The following is an 18,541-nucleotide window of genomic DNA, read 5'->3' on the forward strand; positions in this document are numbered from 1 at the left end:
TAAGCCTTGGCCGGATCGAATTGGCTGTACGGTCGTCACCCGCACCGCGGCCCGTTTGCGTCGGAGGAATCGGGCCCTAGCCGGCCGCCGTAGCCACCTCTCTGTAGTGGGCGGGGTCAAGGCCGGGTGACCCCCGCCGGAGACGCCGCTGCCAGAGACATGTTCAAGGTGAGAGAGTGGAGCCGGGTCACAGCTGTCACCGCCCCTTCCCGGCCTCCCGGACCCCCCCCCCCCCGCCGCGCTCTAGTGGGCCTCTCCGGGGACCAGGCCCGGCTCGCCCCGAGGTTTTTCCCGCCTCCGGGCCGGCTGCGTCCCGGCCCCGCAGTTCATTCAGCGGTCCGCTTGGAGCGAGGCGCTGCCGGACTGAGGCGTGAGACCCGGGGGTGGGTGGGTGGGGCCCTTTGGGTTGTGCTTTCGTGAATAAAACACTTAAAAAATTAAAGTACAAAGTATCCACCCTCCGTTTGGTGCCCTCTTGGGTTCGTGAGTAGGGTTAGGCCACCTCAGGGCACTGCGGGGTTCGGTTCTGGTTGCCTGACAAGGTCAGGTTTCAGAACCTGGTGTATGAATGGGGGAGGGTCACCTTCAGAGAAGCTGCTGCAGGAGGTCGGGGAGGCTGGCATGGGAATGGCTGGGTGAGAGGGAGAAGTTGGAACTTCTCTGCCATTTCCAGTGAACAGTATATAGTATGGATAGGTCAGCTCCCTTCTTTACATTCTATGAACTCGTGTCCTTTGAAAGAAATACACTTTTACAGGGAAGACTGTTTGGAAAATCTGTACACATGAAGGTGTTATTCTCCTAGTTTTAAAAAAAGTAAATGATATTTTCTATCATGAAAAACAAATCACAGGCTACTAGAAAGGAGTCTACAAATCGAGTCTTGAAGAAGCAGTGCACCCATAAAATATTGCTAATGAAATCTCAGAATTGCACTACTCATTTAAAAGTCTTATTGAGCTTCTGCAATGTGCTTTGGGTGCATTAGGACAGACAATAAAATCAGAACATGGATTTGGCCATCCAATCCTGGCATTGCCACTTTCTAGCTGTGTCACCTTGGACAAGTCACTTAACCTCTCTGAGCCTGTTTTCCCACTGGTGAAGTTGGGGAAATAACATCTACCTCTTAGGGTTGTTATAAGGAATAAGTTAGTATGTGTTAAGCACTTGGAAGAGGTCCTGGCACATAGAAGTGACATCCAAGTATTTGCTTTTATTTTGTTTTCAGGCAGCTCACCGTTTAGTTAGGACAACAGATCCCGTAAGAAACTTGGTTCATTTGATAAATTTTTGTTGAACATCTATTATGTGCTAGGAGCTTGGCGCAGCTTTAAGGTTGGAACAGCAAAGGATATGCTGTGATCAGTTTATATGGTTATCAACGTACTGTGGTAGTAAAAAGAGCAGGAATCTGTCTTACCAGGGGTTTGTGGTTATTGGCCCTTCAGAGGGTCTGTGAATAGCATTCAGGAGGTCCCTGAACTCTGAGGGGAAAAATGCTCTTTTTCACTAATCTTTCACTGCAGTTTAGCATTTCCTTCAGTTATGAATGTAGGTAACTGTTTGTTATCTATTTCCAGATAACGACCTTAAAACAACAATGATTTATTATTTCTCACCATCTATAGGTTGGCTGGGCAGTTCTGCTGGCATCTCCCAGTGGCTGAATTCAGCTGGTGCTAGACTATGAGGTGGACTTAATACCATATCGGTGGGTCTAGGGCCCCTCAGTGTGGCCATCTTGGGCTTCCTAACATGGTTACTGGGTTCCAAGAAGGCTAGTCCTGATGCTAAACACCTGCTTGCACCACATTTGTTGGTGTCATAATGAGTCGTATGACCAAGCCTAGAATCAATGTGGTGGGGGACTACACAGAGCATGGATGTGAGGACATGTGGTTGATTGGGAGCAATTCATTTAATAAGCTACTACAGCAACAAACTACAGTAGTATTAGCAGTACCTGTCACCAGTCGAAGTTAACAGGACCAGTGCATGTCACAGACATTTTCATGTCACATTACGGTTGTTGCAGATCTCCAAATATCATTTATGCTCATCACCACATCAAAGTTATAGTAGTTATGACTCACTACTAGGTCTTTTTAGTATTAATGAGCTAATAAAGAAGCACATATTACTGTATCAGATTTTGGGTCTTAAAAACAATTATATTGCACTATAATTGGCATTTATGCAATTAGAAGCATTATTTTGAGAAGGGGTCCATAGGGCTCACCAGACTGCCAAAGAGGTCTATGGCACAAAAAAGGCAAGGAACCCCTGGGGACTTCAGGGGAGACAAGTTTTGAGAGACAGGAGTTCCTCGGGTGGATGAGCTGGGGAACAGCAGCAGTGGTACTCCATTGAGGAAGTGCCAGTAGCTCAGCTGTGCTGTATCAAGGGAAAGCTAAAGGGAGCTGAAATTGTTGAGATATGTGCTTTGAGTAGAAAAACTCACGACAGACCTTGGTGGATACCAAAATGTAAGGATGAGGAAGAGGAAGAGGGGAGGCCAGAGATTTTCGAGAAGCAACTTTTGATAAGTAGAAGTAGGAGCACAAGAGTGATGTTTAGGAAATTAAGGGAGGAAAGTTTCAAGGACAGGCTTTGTTAGGGTGCTTCCAGTTGGGGAAACCCAGTTGCTTAAATAGTAAGGAAAATTATCTTACAAAGTCCAGAGGAAGGGTGGACTCTGGTGGGTCAACGATGTCCTCAAGGTCCCCATCTCTTTTCTTGGCTTTCCGAAGTAAGATTGGTTCCCCTTATGGTTGCAAGATGACGGCTAGTAACACATGCTTTCCCATCCACTAGAGCAAGAGAAAGAGAGAGGACAAAATTCCCAGACTTGGATTACACTCTTCAGTCTGATTGGACCAGCGCCCCTGACCCAATAGCCAGTGCCAGGGGAATGCCATGCCCTGATTGGCTTAGACTAAACAGAATCAGCTCAGAATGGGATCACTACATTAATCACCTGGGAGAGAAATGAATCCATGAACACAGTGGGGGCATGGAGACTAGATGTGCAACGACAATGTCTATTACAGAAAGATGAGTTAGATGGGTTTGGAGAAGTGTTCACTGCTTTGGGCAATTTGGTTGGAAGGCTTTCACAATGTTTATACATGTAGGTTTACTGATGGAAGTGAAAGCTAGATTAATATGGGTTGGTAGCTGAAATATGAGTAAATGGGATTTATAAGCTTGACTGTCAAGGGAAGGAGGGAGAATATAGTAACTAGAGGGACATGTTTGGTCAAGATTCTAGAGTTGTTTTGTGGTTGTTCCAGTATTCAAGATTTGGCAATGTTTATGGCCTCGGGAGGAATGTAGGGAGGGAACTTTTATAAAAGAGAATTCCTTAGCTTTGAAAAGGAGGAGAGATAGTCCCTTCCACCTGTGAGATGGAAGGGAGCGAAGGATGGCAGTAATTGTAGACTAGTGGTTCTCATCTGGATGGTATCACCTGCCTCGAGCGTGTTTTAGAAACTTGGTTCGTTCTTCACATCTTTAATTTAGTTGTGTTGAACATTCATATGCTGAAATATAATGCTTATAAGTCTCTCCTTTTTGTTCTCCATTGTGTTACCGTCAAATTAATATATGGGTCTCTCTTTTTTTTTGGACTTATGTATGTAGGTGGGTGATGAATTTTACTTCAAGATAGCAAGAGTTACTTAGAAAATTATTTGTCATAAAATGGCGGTGTCAGGTCTAGTAGGTGAGGACCAGTGCTTCTCAAGCTTTCATGTGCATGCGACTCTTGTTAAAATGCAGATTCTGATCCAGGAGGTCTGGGTGGGGGCCTCAGAATCCTCATTTTCTAACAAGCTCCTGGGTGATGTAGATGCTGCTCGTCTCCTGTCATAGTAATATGAATAGTAAGAACTGAGGCAAACTGGTAGATGAATGGTTTCTTGTGTTTTCCAGGTGAGAGATTTTATGAGTGTGGTGGGATTTGGAAGAGGCATTGACCAAAGAACAAAAAAGATAAGTGAGAGGCTTTGAGGGCGCTGCTGAGAACTGCTACTGGCCGTCTTTCATGATCGTAGCCCGGGAGTGGGGCTGAGCACATGGTAGGGCTTGATCAGCTTGGGTCAACTAGGACTGGAGGGCAGAAGAGTTAATAGTATAGGTGTTGGTGGAAAAAGTACAGTTTGTGTGGCTAGTAATATGCATATACAATTAAAATATTTGTTTTAACCATTGTTTTGATTTAGCTGTCCATCTTCAAGTCAGTAGGGGGCACTGGTGGATCACAAAACACATTTGAAAAGCTGCCCAGTGTTTGCATTCTATTGCAGGAAGCAGCTTTTCCAGGTGCTGCTGCAAGAAGCTTGAATACTGACTACATACACCCAGTCTTCAGATTCATGTTACTAGATTTCATTTGTTGCACAAATGTTTATCACAGTTCATCTATGGGCTGGGCACTTTGCGGTACCTTGGCAGGTATAAATGAAAAGACCCATTTTTTACCTAGGAGAGAGTCCCCCAATTTGGCCACATATCAGAATTATTTGTGAGACAGTTTCCAAGGCTCTGACCATGGGTCGGATTTAGTTTTTAAGTGAGGTCCAGGAATCTCTAGTTTTGAGAAAGCCCCCCAGATGACTGTGAAACTTGGGTTTCAGGAGCTCACAATGTAATTAGTGGCACAGACAGGAACAGTTCATTCAGATGCAGTGGGATAAGTGCTCTGATGTAAAAGGGTTGGGGAAATGTAGAGCAGTAGGTCTGAACCTTGCCTGCATATTAGACCCACCTGGGTTGCTTTTATATGTCCCTGTGCCCAGACTGCACCCAGACCAGTGCTATCAGAATCTCTGGGGTTGAGATTTAGGCATCTAGTTTATAGGGCATATAGGGCATGTAGCCAACCTTGAGAACTACTGACTTAGAGGAACAAGCACCAGCAGGGGGCATCAGGAGACTTGATAGAGGAGAACATGCCTTTGAAGCTGAGCAGACATGGTTGAAAGGGCCTTCCAAGCAGAGCAGAAAAGCTCATGCAAGGACACAGAAGTGAGAGTTCAGTGCCAAGTTAAAACTGTGTTACCTAGGGTGAGACACTAAAGTGTCTCTGTAGCCACTCTGTAGCTGTGTCCTCATCTATAAAACAAGGATAAGACTAGTACCGGAAGCAGCCACATAGCACAGGGAGATCACCGCCTGGAGGGGTGGGATAGGGAGGGTGGGAGGGAGGGAGATGCAAGAGGGAAGAGATATGGGAGCATATGTATATGTATAACTGATTCACTTTGTTATAAAGCAGAAACTAACACACCATTGTAAAGCAATTATACTCCAATAAAGATGTAAAAAAAAAAAGACTAGTACCAACCTTAAATTGTTGCGTGGATTAAATTAACTCAGACCCAAAGTTTAGCACAGTGTTTGGTACAAAGTAAGTTCTCTGTAAATGTGAGCTATTAATAACTTTTAGTTGGCGTCTTGTAGGAGGCTGCTATGGTAGTGTTATGGTGGTGCACAGTCTTGGGACTTTCCAAAAGTATTTTTTAGTGTCAAATCTTGGTAGTTCATTGGATGTGGCAGAGTTGGGAGAAGGAGAATTTAAGGATGCTGCCCAGGCTTTTGGCTTGGAAAGTTGAGTGGCTCTTAGAACTGTTGATTGAGATGGGAAAGTGGAAGAAGGCTGAGTTCGGTTTGCGGGGAGGTGATACTTGCTTTTGAATAGGTTGGACTTGGAGAAGTATCTGTGGACATTAAGAGGTGGTAATCAGTTGACATGGAATCCAGGAGTGAGTAGTTTTCCTGAGAGAGATGTGGGCTGGAGATGGAGGAATCATCAGATGCTTCAAGGGCCAAAAGATGGCCTAGTGAAAGCTGGTCGGCATCACTTCCTTCCTGAAGGACGGAAATGTGAGCTTCGTTCAGAGCTCACTGCTCATAGGAGCCTGAGGTGACCGTATCCTTGGCTATAAGGCATTATTACCTATTGTGGCTCTTTGATCTTGATGTAATGCCTTTATTGCCTATCTTTCTGAATTAAATTTTCTTTTTTTTTTTTTTGGCTGCGTTGGGTCTTCCTTGGTGAGCACAGGCTTTCTCTAGTTGCGTCGAGCGGGGGCTGCTCTTCGTTGCGGTGCGCGGGCTTCTCATTGCAGTGGCTTGATGGCTTCTTGTGGCGGAGCACGGACTCTAGACGTGCAGGCTTCAGTAGTTGCAGCACACAGGCTCGGTAGTTGTGGCATGCAGGCCCTAGAGCGCACGGGCTTCAGTAGTTGCGGCCCACGGGCTCTAGAGCACGCAGGCTTCAGTAGTTGTGGCACGTGGGCTCAGTAGTTGTGGCTTGTGGGTTTTAGAGTGTGGACTTCAGTAGTTGTGGTGCACGGGCTTAGTTGCTCCACGACACGTGGGATCTTCCCAGACCAGGGCTCGAACCCATGTCCCCTGCATTGGCAGGCAGATTCTTAACCACCATGCCATCAGGGAAGTCCTGAAATTAATTTTCTTATCGTGAATAGTATGTTACTAGTACAAACTAAGGGGAGAATTACACTGATAACTGGAAAAGGAAAATCATCTGCAAATTGGAAAAGTACTGTAAGTTTATTTTACTTGAATATTATTTTAAATGTCATATATTTTGAAAGATAATAAAGATTTTTTGCCCTTACAGTTAAAACATCTCCGAGGGCATTCTCCTTGAGGAATTATAGTTTGTATCAGTTAATTTTCCCCAGTAATGCTTAAGCGGAAATTTATGGTTAGTGCATACAGCATGAAACTTTATGTGGATATTTTCAGGGGAAAAAAAAACTCAGTCTAGAGGTATATTTTAGAATTTGGAAGCTATTTGTTTTTCACTTTTGCTGAGTTTTTCCTGATTTTTGCATGGCCTTATGCCAGTTTTATTAGAAAACTGGAACAGTGCCAGTTTCTTAATTTAGTGGGTTTTAAAACTTGTGTTCATTGTACACTAAAACTTGTAGAAGGAAGAATTTAGAGCAAGGGTTGTAAAGTTTTCATTATGCCGAGAGCCTATAACTTTGAATATTAAGCTATATTTTCATGATAATGCCATTATAGACAGTAAGTTGTATTTTGAATGAATATTGTTTTAAAGGCACTTTAAATACAGTCACGCTTTGTCTTCCTACTTCTTTCTAAGTCTTTGAAGCAATGCAGCGTGTTTTGTTCAAAGCCCACACTGGCTCCAACTTAAGGACGTCTTTGTTTGCTTGGGTGAGGATGAGGAGCCCTCTGTGGGAGCTAGAGATAGGTTCACAAGTGCATGTTCATTGCTTTAGTTGGGAGCAATACCCAGTGGTTTCTTTTTTTCAGATGTTCCTATTCATTCCTTTGAACAGTCTTTTTAAATAGGATATATGAAAATAATAAAGGTTCATTTTTGTTTTTTCCCCCATTCCATAGACGTCAGTCCTTGTGAAATAACAGCCTGCTTTTCTTTGTGCTTGCTGAAATGAATCTCCTCTCCCATTAGAGGTGCTGCTTCGTGTGTCGTATTATGACATGGGTTAAACTGGTGAGTGAGTAAGAACCAAGTGATACAGGGACTCCAACAAGTTTCCTAAATCGTTTGTTGATGACTTACCTCACTTGGCAAATATTGACTGAGCCTGTGTGTGGAGTCACATCTTTCGGGAGCACTGTTAAAAATTGCTGTGTTTAGTCCAAATATTGACTTCTTTTGTTTTTGTTCCTTATTTTCACAGAGATTTTCATTATGAATCCAGATTGTCATCAGCTGAATTGAGCCTTGCCCATGATTTTTTTTCCAAAAGAATGTTGTAGTTTCCTTTTCCTTAAAGAAGGAAAAGCCTGTGAATAACTGAGATGAGGTTGAAGGCAGTTTGTTGTCAGTGAGTTCGGCATTCTCTGTGCACACAGCGGTCTATTAGGAAACGAAACTTGGGTCTAGATAGACTTTACTTTGACAGAATACCTCTTCCTCTTAGAAAATGGAATTTTTTTTAGTTGTTTGAAAATGTAGAAGCATTTGAAAGGCAAATCTTGAAGTAAATGTTCCTCTGTGACTTTTTTTCCTGCCTATATTTCCTTAACTCATTAAAGATTGAATGGATCTTGGGATGCCATTCCAAAAGAGAAAAGAAATATATATATTTTTTGGAGTTTTAGGTAAGCACTGTTAAGTTTCTGTCTGAATGAGGAAGTTCAAAATAAATTTGCAACATGGTAAATTATGTGTCATCTGTGTTCCAAGACTGTGAAACCAGTACAGCCCAACCAGATGACTCAAAACCTGCCTGAACGAACAATTATCTCACTCTTTGGCTCTGACATTTCCTTCCTGTTTATCAGACAAGTTTATTATTTTTTTGCATGAATTTAACAAAATCCAATGATTATTTTTAAAGGTAAAACAATTGCAAATGAAACATACTTGCTTTGCTTTGTTGACCTAATTTTGGGTGAATTCTGCCCTCCAAAGATAAAATAGAAGCTGGTTTTCTCTTAAAAAAAAAAAAAAGATAATGTTAATCTTGAAAACAGCCTTGGTTTTTTTTCTTCACTTATCTCTTTAGACCACAGTGTGTTTATAGTGGATGAGGAAGAACTAGGAAATATCAGTTACCACAGTACAGAATTACAGAATTGAAAGTTTATCATAAGATAGTTCTATGTTTGTCATAGTTGGAAGACAGTTTTTCTTTTTGTTGGTTGAAGTCTGAACTCTTAAAATATTGGCTTCATAATCCATTCACTATGAAACAGATTAAAATGATTGTGGTTTGTCTTGTTGTTGTTGAAGTGTAAGTGCTCCCAGATTTATACATCCAAATGAGTGCCTGTCAAAACAGTCGTTATTGAGAGGACAGATTTAATTATCTTGTCAATACATCTCTTCCAAACACGCCATCACTGATCAATATATTTGTTCCAGAAATATCATCCCTGATCAGAACATTTTGTCCTTTTTCATTTGGAGTTATCATCATACTCTCTGACAGATTCTTTAGAATATCCTCAGGAGCCAGCTATTTTTGTTTCTTGCATGTTACAAAGCAAATTAATATTCATTGCAAAAACTTCAGGAAATTCAGTTAATACTGAAGAATCACCCTTAATCCTACCACCTGTAGATAACCATTGTTAACATCGTTTTCAGACTCATTTCTGGGCATACTTAAATAGACCTCCTCAGTTTAACATTTTCAAAAACCTCTCAAATCCTCCCCCCTCTTTTTAAAACAATTTAATTTATTTCATTTTCTAATCTGCTTTTATTTTGAATATATTGAGACTGATTTTCTTACAGGCTTAAAATTTGATGTGAAGGCATTTAGAAATGGAAGCTGTATGATCACATATTAAAAGTAAATTTCCTTTATTAATTTGTTGTATAAATAGTTACAGTGGGTTCTGGTATGATCCATCAAGGTTACTGCTTTGGAGAGAAAATACTTATTTTTGAGGAGGAGGAGGCATACTGTTTATTTTTTTTTTCTGGTTGCATTTTTTTTTAAGTTCCCTAGTTTTAAATTATGCTGATAAAACCCACATAACATAAAATTTACCATCTTAACCATTTTTAAGTGTACAGTTCAGTTGTGTTACATATATTCACATTGTTGTGGAAAAGATATCCAGAACTTTTTCATGTTGCCAAACTGAAACTCTGTACCTATTAAACAAAAACTCCCATTTTCTCCTCCCCATTTTCTCCTCCCCCACAGCTTCTGGTAACCACCAGTCTGCTTTCTGTTTCTATGAATTTGACTACTTTAGACACTTCATATAGATGAAATCATACAGTATTTGTCTTTTGTGAGCTGACTTATTTCTCTTAACATAATATCCTCGAGGTTCTATATAATATTTCATTGTATGTATATACATTTTATTTATCCATGCATCTGTCCATGGACACTTGGGTGACTTTTCACCTTTTGGCTGTTGTGAATAATGCTGCTATGAATATGGGTGTGCAGATACATCCCTGAGACCCTGCTTTCAATTCTTTTGGATGTATACCCAAAAGGGGAGTTGCTGAATCATATGGTAATTCTATTTTTAATTTTTTACAGAACCTCCATATTGTTTTCCTTAGTGATTGCACCATTTTATAATCCCACCAACAGTGCACAAGGGTTCCAGTTTCTCTGTATCTTCTCCAACACTTGTTATTTTCTGTATTTTTGATAGTGGCCATCCTGAGGGGTATGAGGTAAGAAAATACCTATTTTAAAAATTGTATAAGTAATGCTGAAATAACTTGTAAAAAGTCAAACAGTACAGTTATGATAATTATATGGTTCCCATCATCTGCTTCCCTCTAATTCTCTTCTCAGAGAAAGCCTCTGTTACCAGTTTGGTGTATGGCCCTACAGATTAGAAAGGATTGCTGTATAAAATGTAGGAACTGTACTGAATGCTCACTCTGGGGGGAGGCATATTCTTTTGATCTTTGGAGATTATGGACTCATTTAGTTTCTCTTTATTAATTCAGTTTGTGACACATTACTAAGGACAGCAATGCAGGCTGATGTGGGCAAAATTGTTGATTGTTTTCATCATTTTGTTTTACCCTAAATTCTTTTACATAATTTATTTTTTGTTTTATGTTCTTTTTTTAGAAGAAGAATAATCTCAAAAGTATTGTCACTTTTCATAGACGTTTAACAATCCCTATCAGATTTTTACCTCTTAAACAACTGAAAAGAATCAGATTAAAAGCATTTTGTTTTTAAATGAAAAATGCTTTCAGATGGAAATTTTTGCAGAAAAGATTGATTGAAGATCAAAGAAGCAGTGTAACATTTAGGGAAAAAATACATAATTGTGTCTCATTTCCTGTAAATAGAGGAATATCTTATTTTATTTTTTCATAATTAAAAAATTTATTTTATTCATTTATTTTTGGCTGCATCGGGTCTTTGTTGCTGCGCACGGGCTTTCTCTAGTTGTGGTGAGTGGGGGCCACTCTTCGTTGTGGTGCGCGGGCTTCTCATTGCGGTGGCTTCTCTTGTTGCAGAGCACGGGCTCTAGGTGCTTGGGCTTCAGTAGTTGTAGCACGTGGGCCCAGTAGTTGTGGCTCGCGGACTGAGTTGCTCCACAGCATGTGTGATCTTCCCAGACCAGGGCTCGAACCCGTGTCCCCTGCATTGGCAGGTGGATTCTTAACCATTGTGCCACCAGGGAAGTCCCACCTCATCTGATCTTGATATTAAAAGGGAACTTGTGGATTGAGAATGTTGATATGTAGCAGTCATGGTTTATGGTTGTCTATATTTGCTCCATCTAGAGATTGTAGCTACTGATGAGTATAGCTGAAAAGATTGTAGTGTGTCAGAAATCATCCTCATGTTCCAGACCTTTGTTTCTTTTGTTACTGCTCTTTACAGAGGCTGTTCCTAGTGACGCTGAGTCTTTACATCAATCTGTTGGGTGACTTTGCTTAAAAGAGAAAGGAAGGGGCTTCCCTGGTGGCGCAGTGGTTGAGAGTCTGCCTGCCAATGCGGGGGACGCAGGATCGTGACCCGGTCTGGGAAGATCCCACATGCCGCGGAGTGGCTGGGCCTGTGAGCCATGGCCGCTGAGCCTGTGTGTCCAGAGCCTGTGCTCCGCCACATGGGGAAAAAAAAAAAAAAAAAGAAAGGGAGGAAGGCAGGCAGAAACGCATAAACTTTGTTGATTCTGCTTCTGTCTACAGTTGTTTCCCAGAATTTCCAGTCGTGGTACATTATTCCTTTTTCTGTGTTACTCCTGTCCTTTTTCTGGTAATGCACTTATTACAAGTGGTGTAATTATTCGTTTATCCGCTTTATTAGATTGTGGAGGCAGCGACCACATCTTATTGTCTTTGAAGTCTATTTTCATTGTTTCGTTAAAGAGTTGCTTTGATGTCCTTTGTGTGGCTTGTAAGGCTATTAAATGAGGTAGGGAAACCCAGAGAAAAAGAGGTTTTTGGAGAAAGAGAATTCATTATGAGGTAGCAATTGAAAAACCTGGTGAAGATGTCCATGGGGAGTTAGACACACAAGCCTGAGCCTTAGGGAGTGGCCAGGCCTGGGAATACTGATTTGGGTATCAATAGCATAGGGCGGGAGTTGAAGAGTTAGATTTTTTTTTTCTTTTTTTTTTCTTTTTTTTTGCGATACGCGGCCCTCTTACTGTTGTGGCCTCTCCCATTGCGGAGCACAGACTCCAGACACGCAGGCTCAGCGGCCATGGCTCACGGGCCCAGCCGCTCCGCGGCATGTGGGATCTTCCCGGACCAGGGCACGATCCCGTGTCCCCTGCATCGGCAGGCGGACTCTCAACCATTGCGCCACCAGGGAAGCCCGAAGGGTTAGATTTAAGTGAAATTGCTCTGGAGTGAGAAGAGGGTTGGTTAAGTACTACTCTGACTCGTCAGCCTTGAAGAGATGGGCAGACAGAGGAAGAGAAGGCCCAAAGAGAGATGGAAGGAGTGCCCTACAAAGCTTATAGAATGGAGCTAGAGTAGAAACTTGGAAACCAAAGGAAGAGAGACTTTGAAGATGGTGGAGTGGTCACCAGTTTCAGGGTACAACTGAGGTGCCAGATGTCCATTGGAGTTTAGTTACTGGGAGGCCATTGGTGGCTTTGGGAAGGCCACTTTTAGATATCTTGAGTAGTGAGGGGAGGAGGGAATAAAGCAGAGAAAGCAGGCAGAATCTATCTTTCTAACTTTGTGTTGACATATAACATACATACAGGAAGGTGCACAGATCACAAGGAATTTTTGCAAACTGACCATACTGGTATATCTTGCACTCGAGAAGCCTTCAGGGCCCTTCCAGTCACTCCCCAGCTTGCTAAGGATATCCATTATTCTGCCTGCTAACCAGTCTTTTTTTAAAAATAATTTTGTCAGTGGAGGGAGATAGAAGAATAGGGTGGTAGTTAGAAAGGGGATTAGGGGTGGAGGGTATTGTTTGTGTTGTGTTTAAGATGGGAAAGATTTTCTTGAATGTAAATAAATCCCATAACTTCTCTAGACTGGTTGACCAGTCACTGTGTCTTTTTATGTTTAGGACAGTTTTCATTTCATTCTTTCAAATGTTTTTAAAAGTAAGTACGATTGAGTGTTTATACAAACTTAAGTTGAATAACTGTTCCCCAAGCATCTGCTTTTAGAATAGTGGTTTTCTAAACTTGGCTGATTATGGGAATAGATTCTTGGGACTCTCTTAGGTTTACTGAGTCAGATACTCTGGGGGAAGGCAATGGAATCTGTGATTCTAAAAAACTCCCCAGGTGATTCTGAAACTTTTTAATGTTACACAGTCCTGGAAAGTGAAGCTTACGTTTTATCAGAAAGGAAACTGGTGTATGTATGTATATATTTTAAATTTATTTTACTGAATTATAGTTGATTTAAAATGTGTTAGGAAACTGGTATATATTTTTAGTGAAAGGTCTAATAAAATAATAGATCTGTAATTGTGGGGGAATAAAAGTGTACCCTTTTTTTGTTTATTTATTTTTGGCTGTGTTGGGTTGTTGCTGCACACGGGCTTTCTCTAGTTGTGGCAAGCGGGGGCTACTCTTCCTTGCAGTGCGCGGGCTTCTCATTGCAGTGGCTTCTCTTGTTGTGGAGCACAGGCTCTAGGCACGCGGGCTTCAGTATTTGTGACTCACGGGCTCTAGAGCGCAGGCTCAGTAGTTGTGGCGCACGGGCTTAGTTGCTCCGTGGCATGTGGGATCTTCCCGGGCCAGGGCTTAAACCCGTGTCCCCTGCATTGGCAGGCGGATTCTTAACCACTGTGCCACCAGGGAAGCCCAAAAGCATACCCTTCTTAATAATGAGAGAGACTATATACTGGGTTTTCCATAAAGTTGATAGAGAAAGCAAATTGTCAGGGCTTTGAGCCCCACCATTCCTGAGCATCCTTGAATAATTCTGAGGGTGGCTTATTCAGTTTGAGAGTTTTATTTGTCCTTGAAGCAGTTTTACTGGGACACAATCAGGAAGTGGTCCTGGAACTAGAGTTCTGAGCAGTACACTTCTTTTGCAAAACAAGGATAGTTTAGTCTTCTGGGTACCCATGATGATCTGAGTGTAACCTCACCCGATTCATATCTTAGTTAACTGTGTACAAGAATCTGCCCTTGCTGCTAGAGCTGAAGGCTAAACTCAATCTTATGCCTCAGTCTTAAAAAACATTTTTTTTTTTAAAGTTGTAACCTGGGGCTTCCCTGATGGCGCAGTGGTTGAGAGTCCGCCTGCCAATGCAGGGGACACGGGTTTGTGCCCCGGTCCGGGAAGATCCCACATGCCGCAGAGCGGCTGGGCCCGTGAGCCATGGCCACTGAGCCTGCACGTCCAGAGCCTGTGCTCCACAACGGGAGAGGCCACAGCAGTGAGAGGCCCGCGTACCGCAAATAAATAAATAAATAAATAAATAATTGTAACCTGAGTTTTTTTTGAGTAAACTCATAAGCTTCCTAGAAACTCTGTAAGGGTAGGGACTATGTCTGCTTAAGTGTTGTGTCCTGTTTAGCATGGTACCTGATGTGGAATAGGTATGTAATAAATATTTGTTTTTGAAATAAAATTCTAGTTGACTGCTTCCAATTGTTATATCATACATAACCCTGCTTTCCTAGCCAGATTTGTTTTGTTCTCATCAGTCCTTGATGAGCTCCAGTGGAGAGAGTAAGAAGCAAAAGCCTTTTAGACAGTGGTGACGTACTCCTTTACAACACTTCTTGTTAGGGCCCCATCCAACCAACTGCCAGTCCTGGTGCTCAGTTTCCGTTGACAGTTAAGCGCTCTGAGGACTCAACAAAAGTTGAGAGCAAAGAGAGTCCAAAGGTCTAAGATGGAGAATGTACCTTGATAGGCAGAGTATATAAGGTATCTTGCTGGGGAATATAATCAGACAGAAAGAAAGAGTGTTTTAACCACATGAGCCAGGGAACTCGGTGACACTCCCTCTGAGGTTTGCAAAGCTCAGGGTCACCAACTCACCTGTTTCCCCTATGACTGTGGGTTTCTTACAGCTATATTTAAAACCTCAAACAAGCCAATACGTTGGGTCCTTAATTTAAGACCCTCACCTAGCTGAATTCCAGGAGGGGCATCTAGTGACTGAAGGGCACACTCCAGAGGATAGGCTGGATGTAAAGCAATGCAGCCTTTGGATCTAGTTAGTCTGTAGCTGTAGCTTAGCACTCATTGAACATACAGCTCTTAACAGAGTGGGCTTGACTTTGATCTAGCAAGCCAAACTCATCTAATCCATAGTAGAGAATGTTTAATCAGCTCTTGGAAGGTGCATGTGTACCCAGCTTCTGAGCCAAGCCATCTGCCCTGGGTGGAGAGTGAGCCTGGCAAACAAGGATTCTCAAGGACTGTCACTTGGGACAGTGAGTGCTCAGGCCATGGGTACACACAGTCTAGAGGTTCCAGCCCCTCATCAGAAGAGGTCCAGGGAGATCTCACTTCCCAGGAGGTATTTTCATTCTGGTTGTACCATAATGGGTCAGGACCCCTCATGGAGAGAGAAAGCCTTTGTGTTCGTGTCTCACAAGGCAACCCAACAGGAGTACCCGTGGGAGAAAAGGTGATAAAGCTAGAGCTTTAGTGATTATGACCCAGTTGGTTAAATCTTTCTTCAGGAGATCTAACTTCCAGATTCATGTTCTTTTTCTTCCTTGGGTAGACAAAAGGTTGAAGAAGAAGATTCTTTGCCCCCTTTATTGCCCTCACACTTTCCTGGGGTGATCTCTGCCCATTTTAACAGACTTTCCTTCTTAAATTCTGATATTGAATGGGTTACCCTGTATAATCAATATGAGCTGTAACAAATTATGATAGCCACCCAGTAGGGACTCGGCATTGAGAAATCCCCGTTTGTGATAACGTCTGGTCAAGGCAGGATGGGGTAGTCTCTCACTATGAGGAGCCCTCTTTGATGCCAGAAAAGAAAGTGAACCACCCAAGATGCTGGGTAGTGCATCAGCGTCAGGCTTGTCTGCCTGTGGATCTTTTACCCAGGCTCTTCCTGTGAGTTTCCATTGCACAGGTCAGTACCACCTAGATCCTTACCATGGTCAGGTGTATGGCTGACTCCTTCCTAAGAATGACCCTTGACCTGCAGTTCCCACCCATATTTTGGCATAAACTTAACATGGTTTAGGTGTGTGTGGATTTTTTTTGACATGTAATTTACATACAGTGAGATGCACAGATTGTACGTTGTACAGATCGTGCAACAATTTGAGTTTTGACAAGTGTATACACCTTCTGTAACTCACACCCAATGAAGATATAGATCATTTCTGTCACTGCAGAAAGTTCCCTTGTGCCCCCTTCTTAGTAAGTCTACCCCATGCAAACTTCACCTCCCAGGCATCGACTATTCTGATTTCTATCACTGTGTATTAGGTTTAAGGCCACAGATCTTAAAATCTAGATGGTGGCTGATTTGCAGACGCCGTAACCCCAGAACCTCCCACGCAGCCCAACCATGGTCGGCCCTACCGTGTTCTTTGTTTTTTTTTTTTTTTTTTTTTTGCGGTACATGGGCCTCTCACTGCTGTGGCCTCTCCCGTTGCGGAGCGCAGGCTCAGCGGCCATGGCTCACGGGCCCAGCCGTTCCACGGCATGTGGGATCTTCCCGGACCGGGGCACGAACCCGTGTCCCCTGCATCGGCAGGCAGACTGTCAACCACTGCGCCACCAGGGAAGCCCCCTACCGTGTTCTTTGACATTGCCATCGATGGTGAGCCCTTGGGCCGTGTCTCCTTCGAGGTAAGGGGCCTGGAAACCAAGAAGTGACTGCTCATCCAATCCATAAAGCTATGTTAACAGATTGGAGCTGTTTGCAGACAAAGTTCAAAGACAGCAGAAAACTTTCATGCTCTGAGCACTGGGGAGAAAGGCTTTGGTTATAAAGGTTCCTGCTTTCACAGAATAATTCCGGGATTTCTGTGCCAGGGTGGTGACTTCACATGCCATAATGGCACTGGTGGCAAGTCCATCTATGGGGAGAAATTTGCTGATGAGAATTTCCTCCTGAAGCATACGGGTCCTGGCATCTTGTCCATGGCAAATGCTGGCCCCAACACAAACGGTTCCCAGTTTTTCATCTGCACTGCCAAGACTGAGTGGTTGGATGGCAAGCATGTGGTCTTTGGCAAGGTGGAAGAGAGCATGAATATTGTGGAAGCCATGGAGCGCTTTGGGTTCAGGAATGGCAAGACCAGCAAGAAGATCACCACTGCTGACTGTGGACAAATCTCACAATAAATTTGACTTGTGTTTTGTCTTAAAAAAAAATCTAGATGGTGAGAGATATCAGAAAATAATAATTATTCATGTAAATTGGTGCTTCTCAAGGCGGGAGGATGCCCGACAGGAGACTTTTGACAATGTCTAGACACATTTTTGACTTATGGCTGGGAGTGGTTGGCAGTGGCATCTAGTGGGTAGAGGCCAGGGATGCTGCTAAGCCTCCTACAGTGCACAGGACAGCCTCCCAACAAAGGATGATCCAGCTCAAAATGTCAACAGTGCTGAGATTGATAAACCCTGAAGCATACCTCTGCAGAGAGAATTGTGGCCCTGGGGAGTGTTAATCTCTGGATCTCCCAAGTCTCTGGGGATGAGGTTTGTTTTATGTTTGGTTTTTGTTTGCTTTGTTTGTTGAGGGCTTGCAGGAAACGGAAAGGGCAACTGCAAGAGGGACCTTTCTTGAGTGCTACCACCCTTGTGGCCACAGTTCTTGCTGTGGAATGGGAGTGACTAACAGGAGAAGAGGGAGATGAAGAAAACAACTTGGGCAATAAAAGGGCAGTCTTAGCATAATATTAAAACTAGAAAAATGGACAAGAGGGAAAAATAAAGTAGAAATTAATGACACCTAAAGTACAAGCAGCAAAATAAAAAATAAACAGGTGAGACTACATCAAACTGAAAAACCTGCACAGCAAAAGAAACCATCAACAAAGCGAAAAGACAACCTACAGAACAGGAAAAAAATATTTGCACACCATATATCTGATAAGGGGTTAATATCTAAAGTATATAAAGAACACATACAACTCAATAGCAAAAAACAAACAAAAAATAACCCAATTAAAAAATGGGCAAAGGACCTGAGTAGACATTTCTCCAAATAAGATATACAAAAGGCCAGAAGGTACATGAAAAGATGCTCAACATCACAAGTCTTTTGGAAAATGCAAATTAAAACCACCATGGGGCTTCCCTGGTGGCGCAGTGGCTGAGAATCTGCCTGCTAATGCGGGGGACACGGGTTCGAGCCCTGGTCTGGGAGGATCCCACATGGCGCGGAGCAACTGGGCCCGTGAGCAACAACAGCTGAGCCTGCGCGTCTGGAGCCTGTGCTCTGCAACAAGAGAGGCCGCCATAGTGAGAGAGACCTGCGCACTGCGATGAAGAGTGGCCCCCGCTTGCCACAACTAGAGAAAGCCCTCTCACAGAAACAGAGACGCAACACAGCAAAAATAAATAAATTAATAAACTCCTACCCGCAACACCTTCTTTAAAAAGAAAAACCACCATGACATACCACCTCACCTCTGTTATAATGGC

At 42.8% G+C, this 18,541-nt stretch overlaps 1 protein-coding gene and 1 pseudogene across 3 annotated transcripts in view; both read left to right on the plus strand.

The window, feature by feature from the left end:
• Positions 1–16: 16 nt before the first annotated feature.
• The window catches only part of APOO (apolipoprotein O), a 58,116-nt gene continuing 39,591 nt past the window's right edge, over positions 17–18,541 (plus strand). Inside the window, exon 1 of one of the 3 annotated variants that reach the window (XM_019927710.3) lies at positions 17–168. In XM_019927710.3, the coding sequence (XP_019783269.1) occupies positions 160–168 (9 nt within the window). In that variant the 5' untranslated portion in view covers positions 17–159. Of the gene's footprint in view, positions 169–4,063; positions 4,083–18,541 lie in introns of those variants that run through there. The other 2 variants (XM_019927708.3, XM_019927709.3) reach the window with 2 other exon arrangements.
• Positions 15,460–17,248, plus strand: LOC101338900 (peptidyl-prolyl cis-trans isomerase A-like; annotated as a pseudogene).

This window comes from Tursiops truncatus, chromosome X (genome assembly GCF_011762595.2).
Source record: "Tursiops truncatus isolate mTurTru1 chromosome X, mTurTru1.mat.Y, whole genome shotgun sequence".
NCBI lineage: Eukaryota > Metazoa > Chordata > Mammalia > Artiodactyla > Delphinidae > Tursiops > Tursiops truncatus.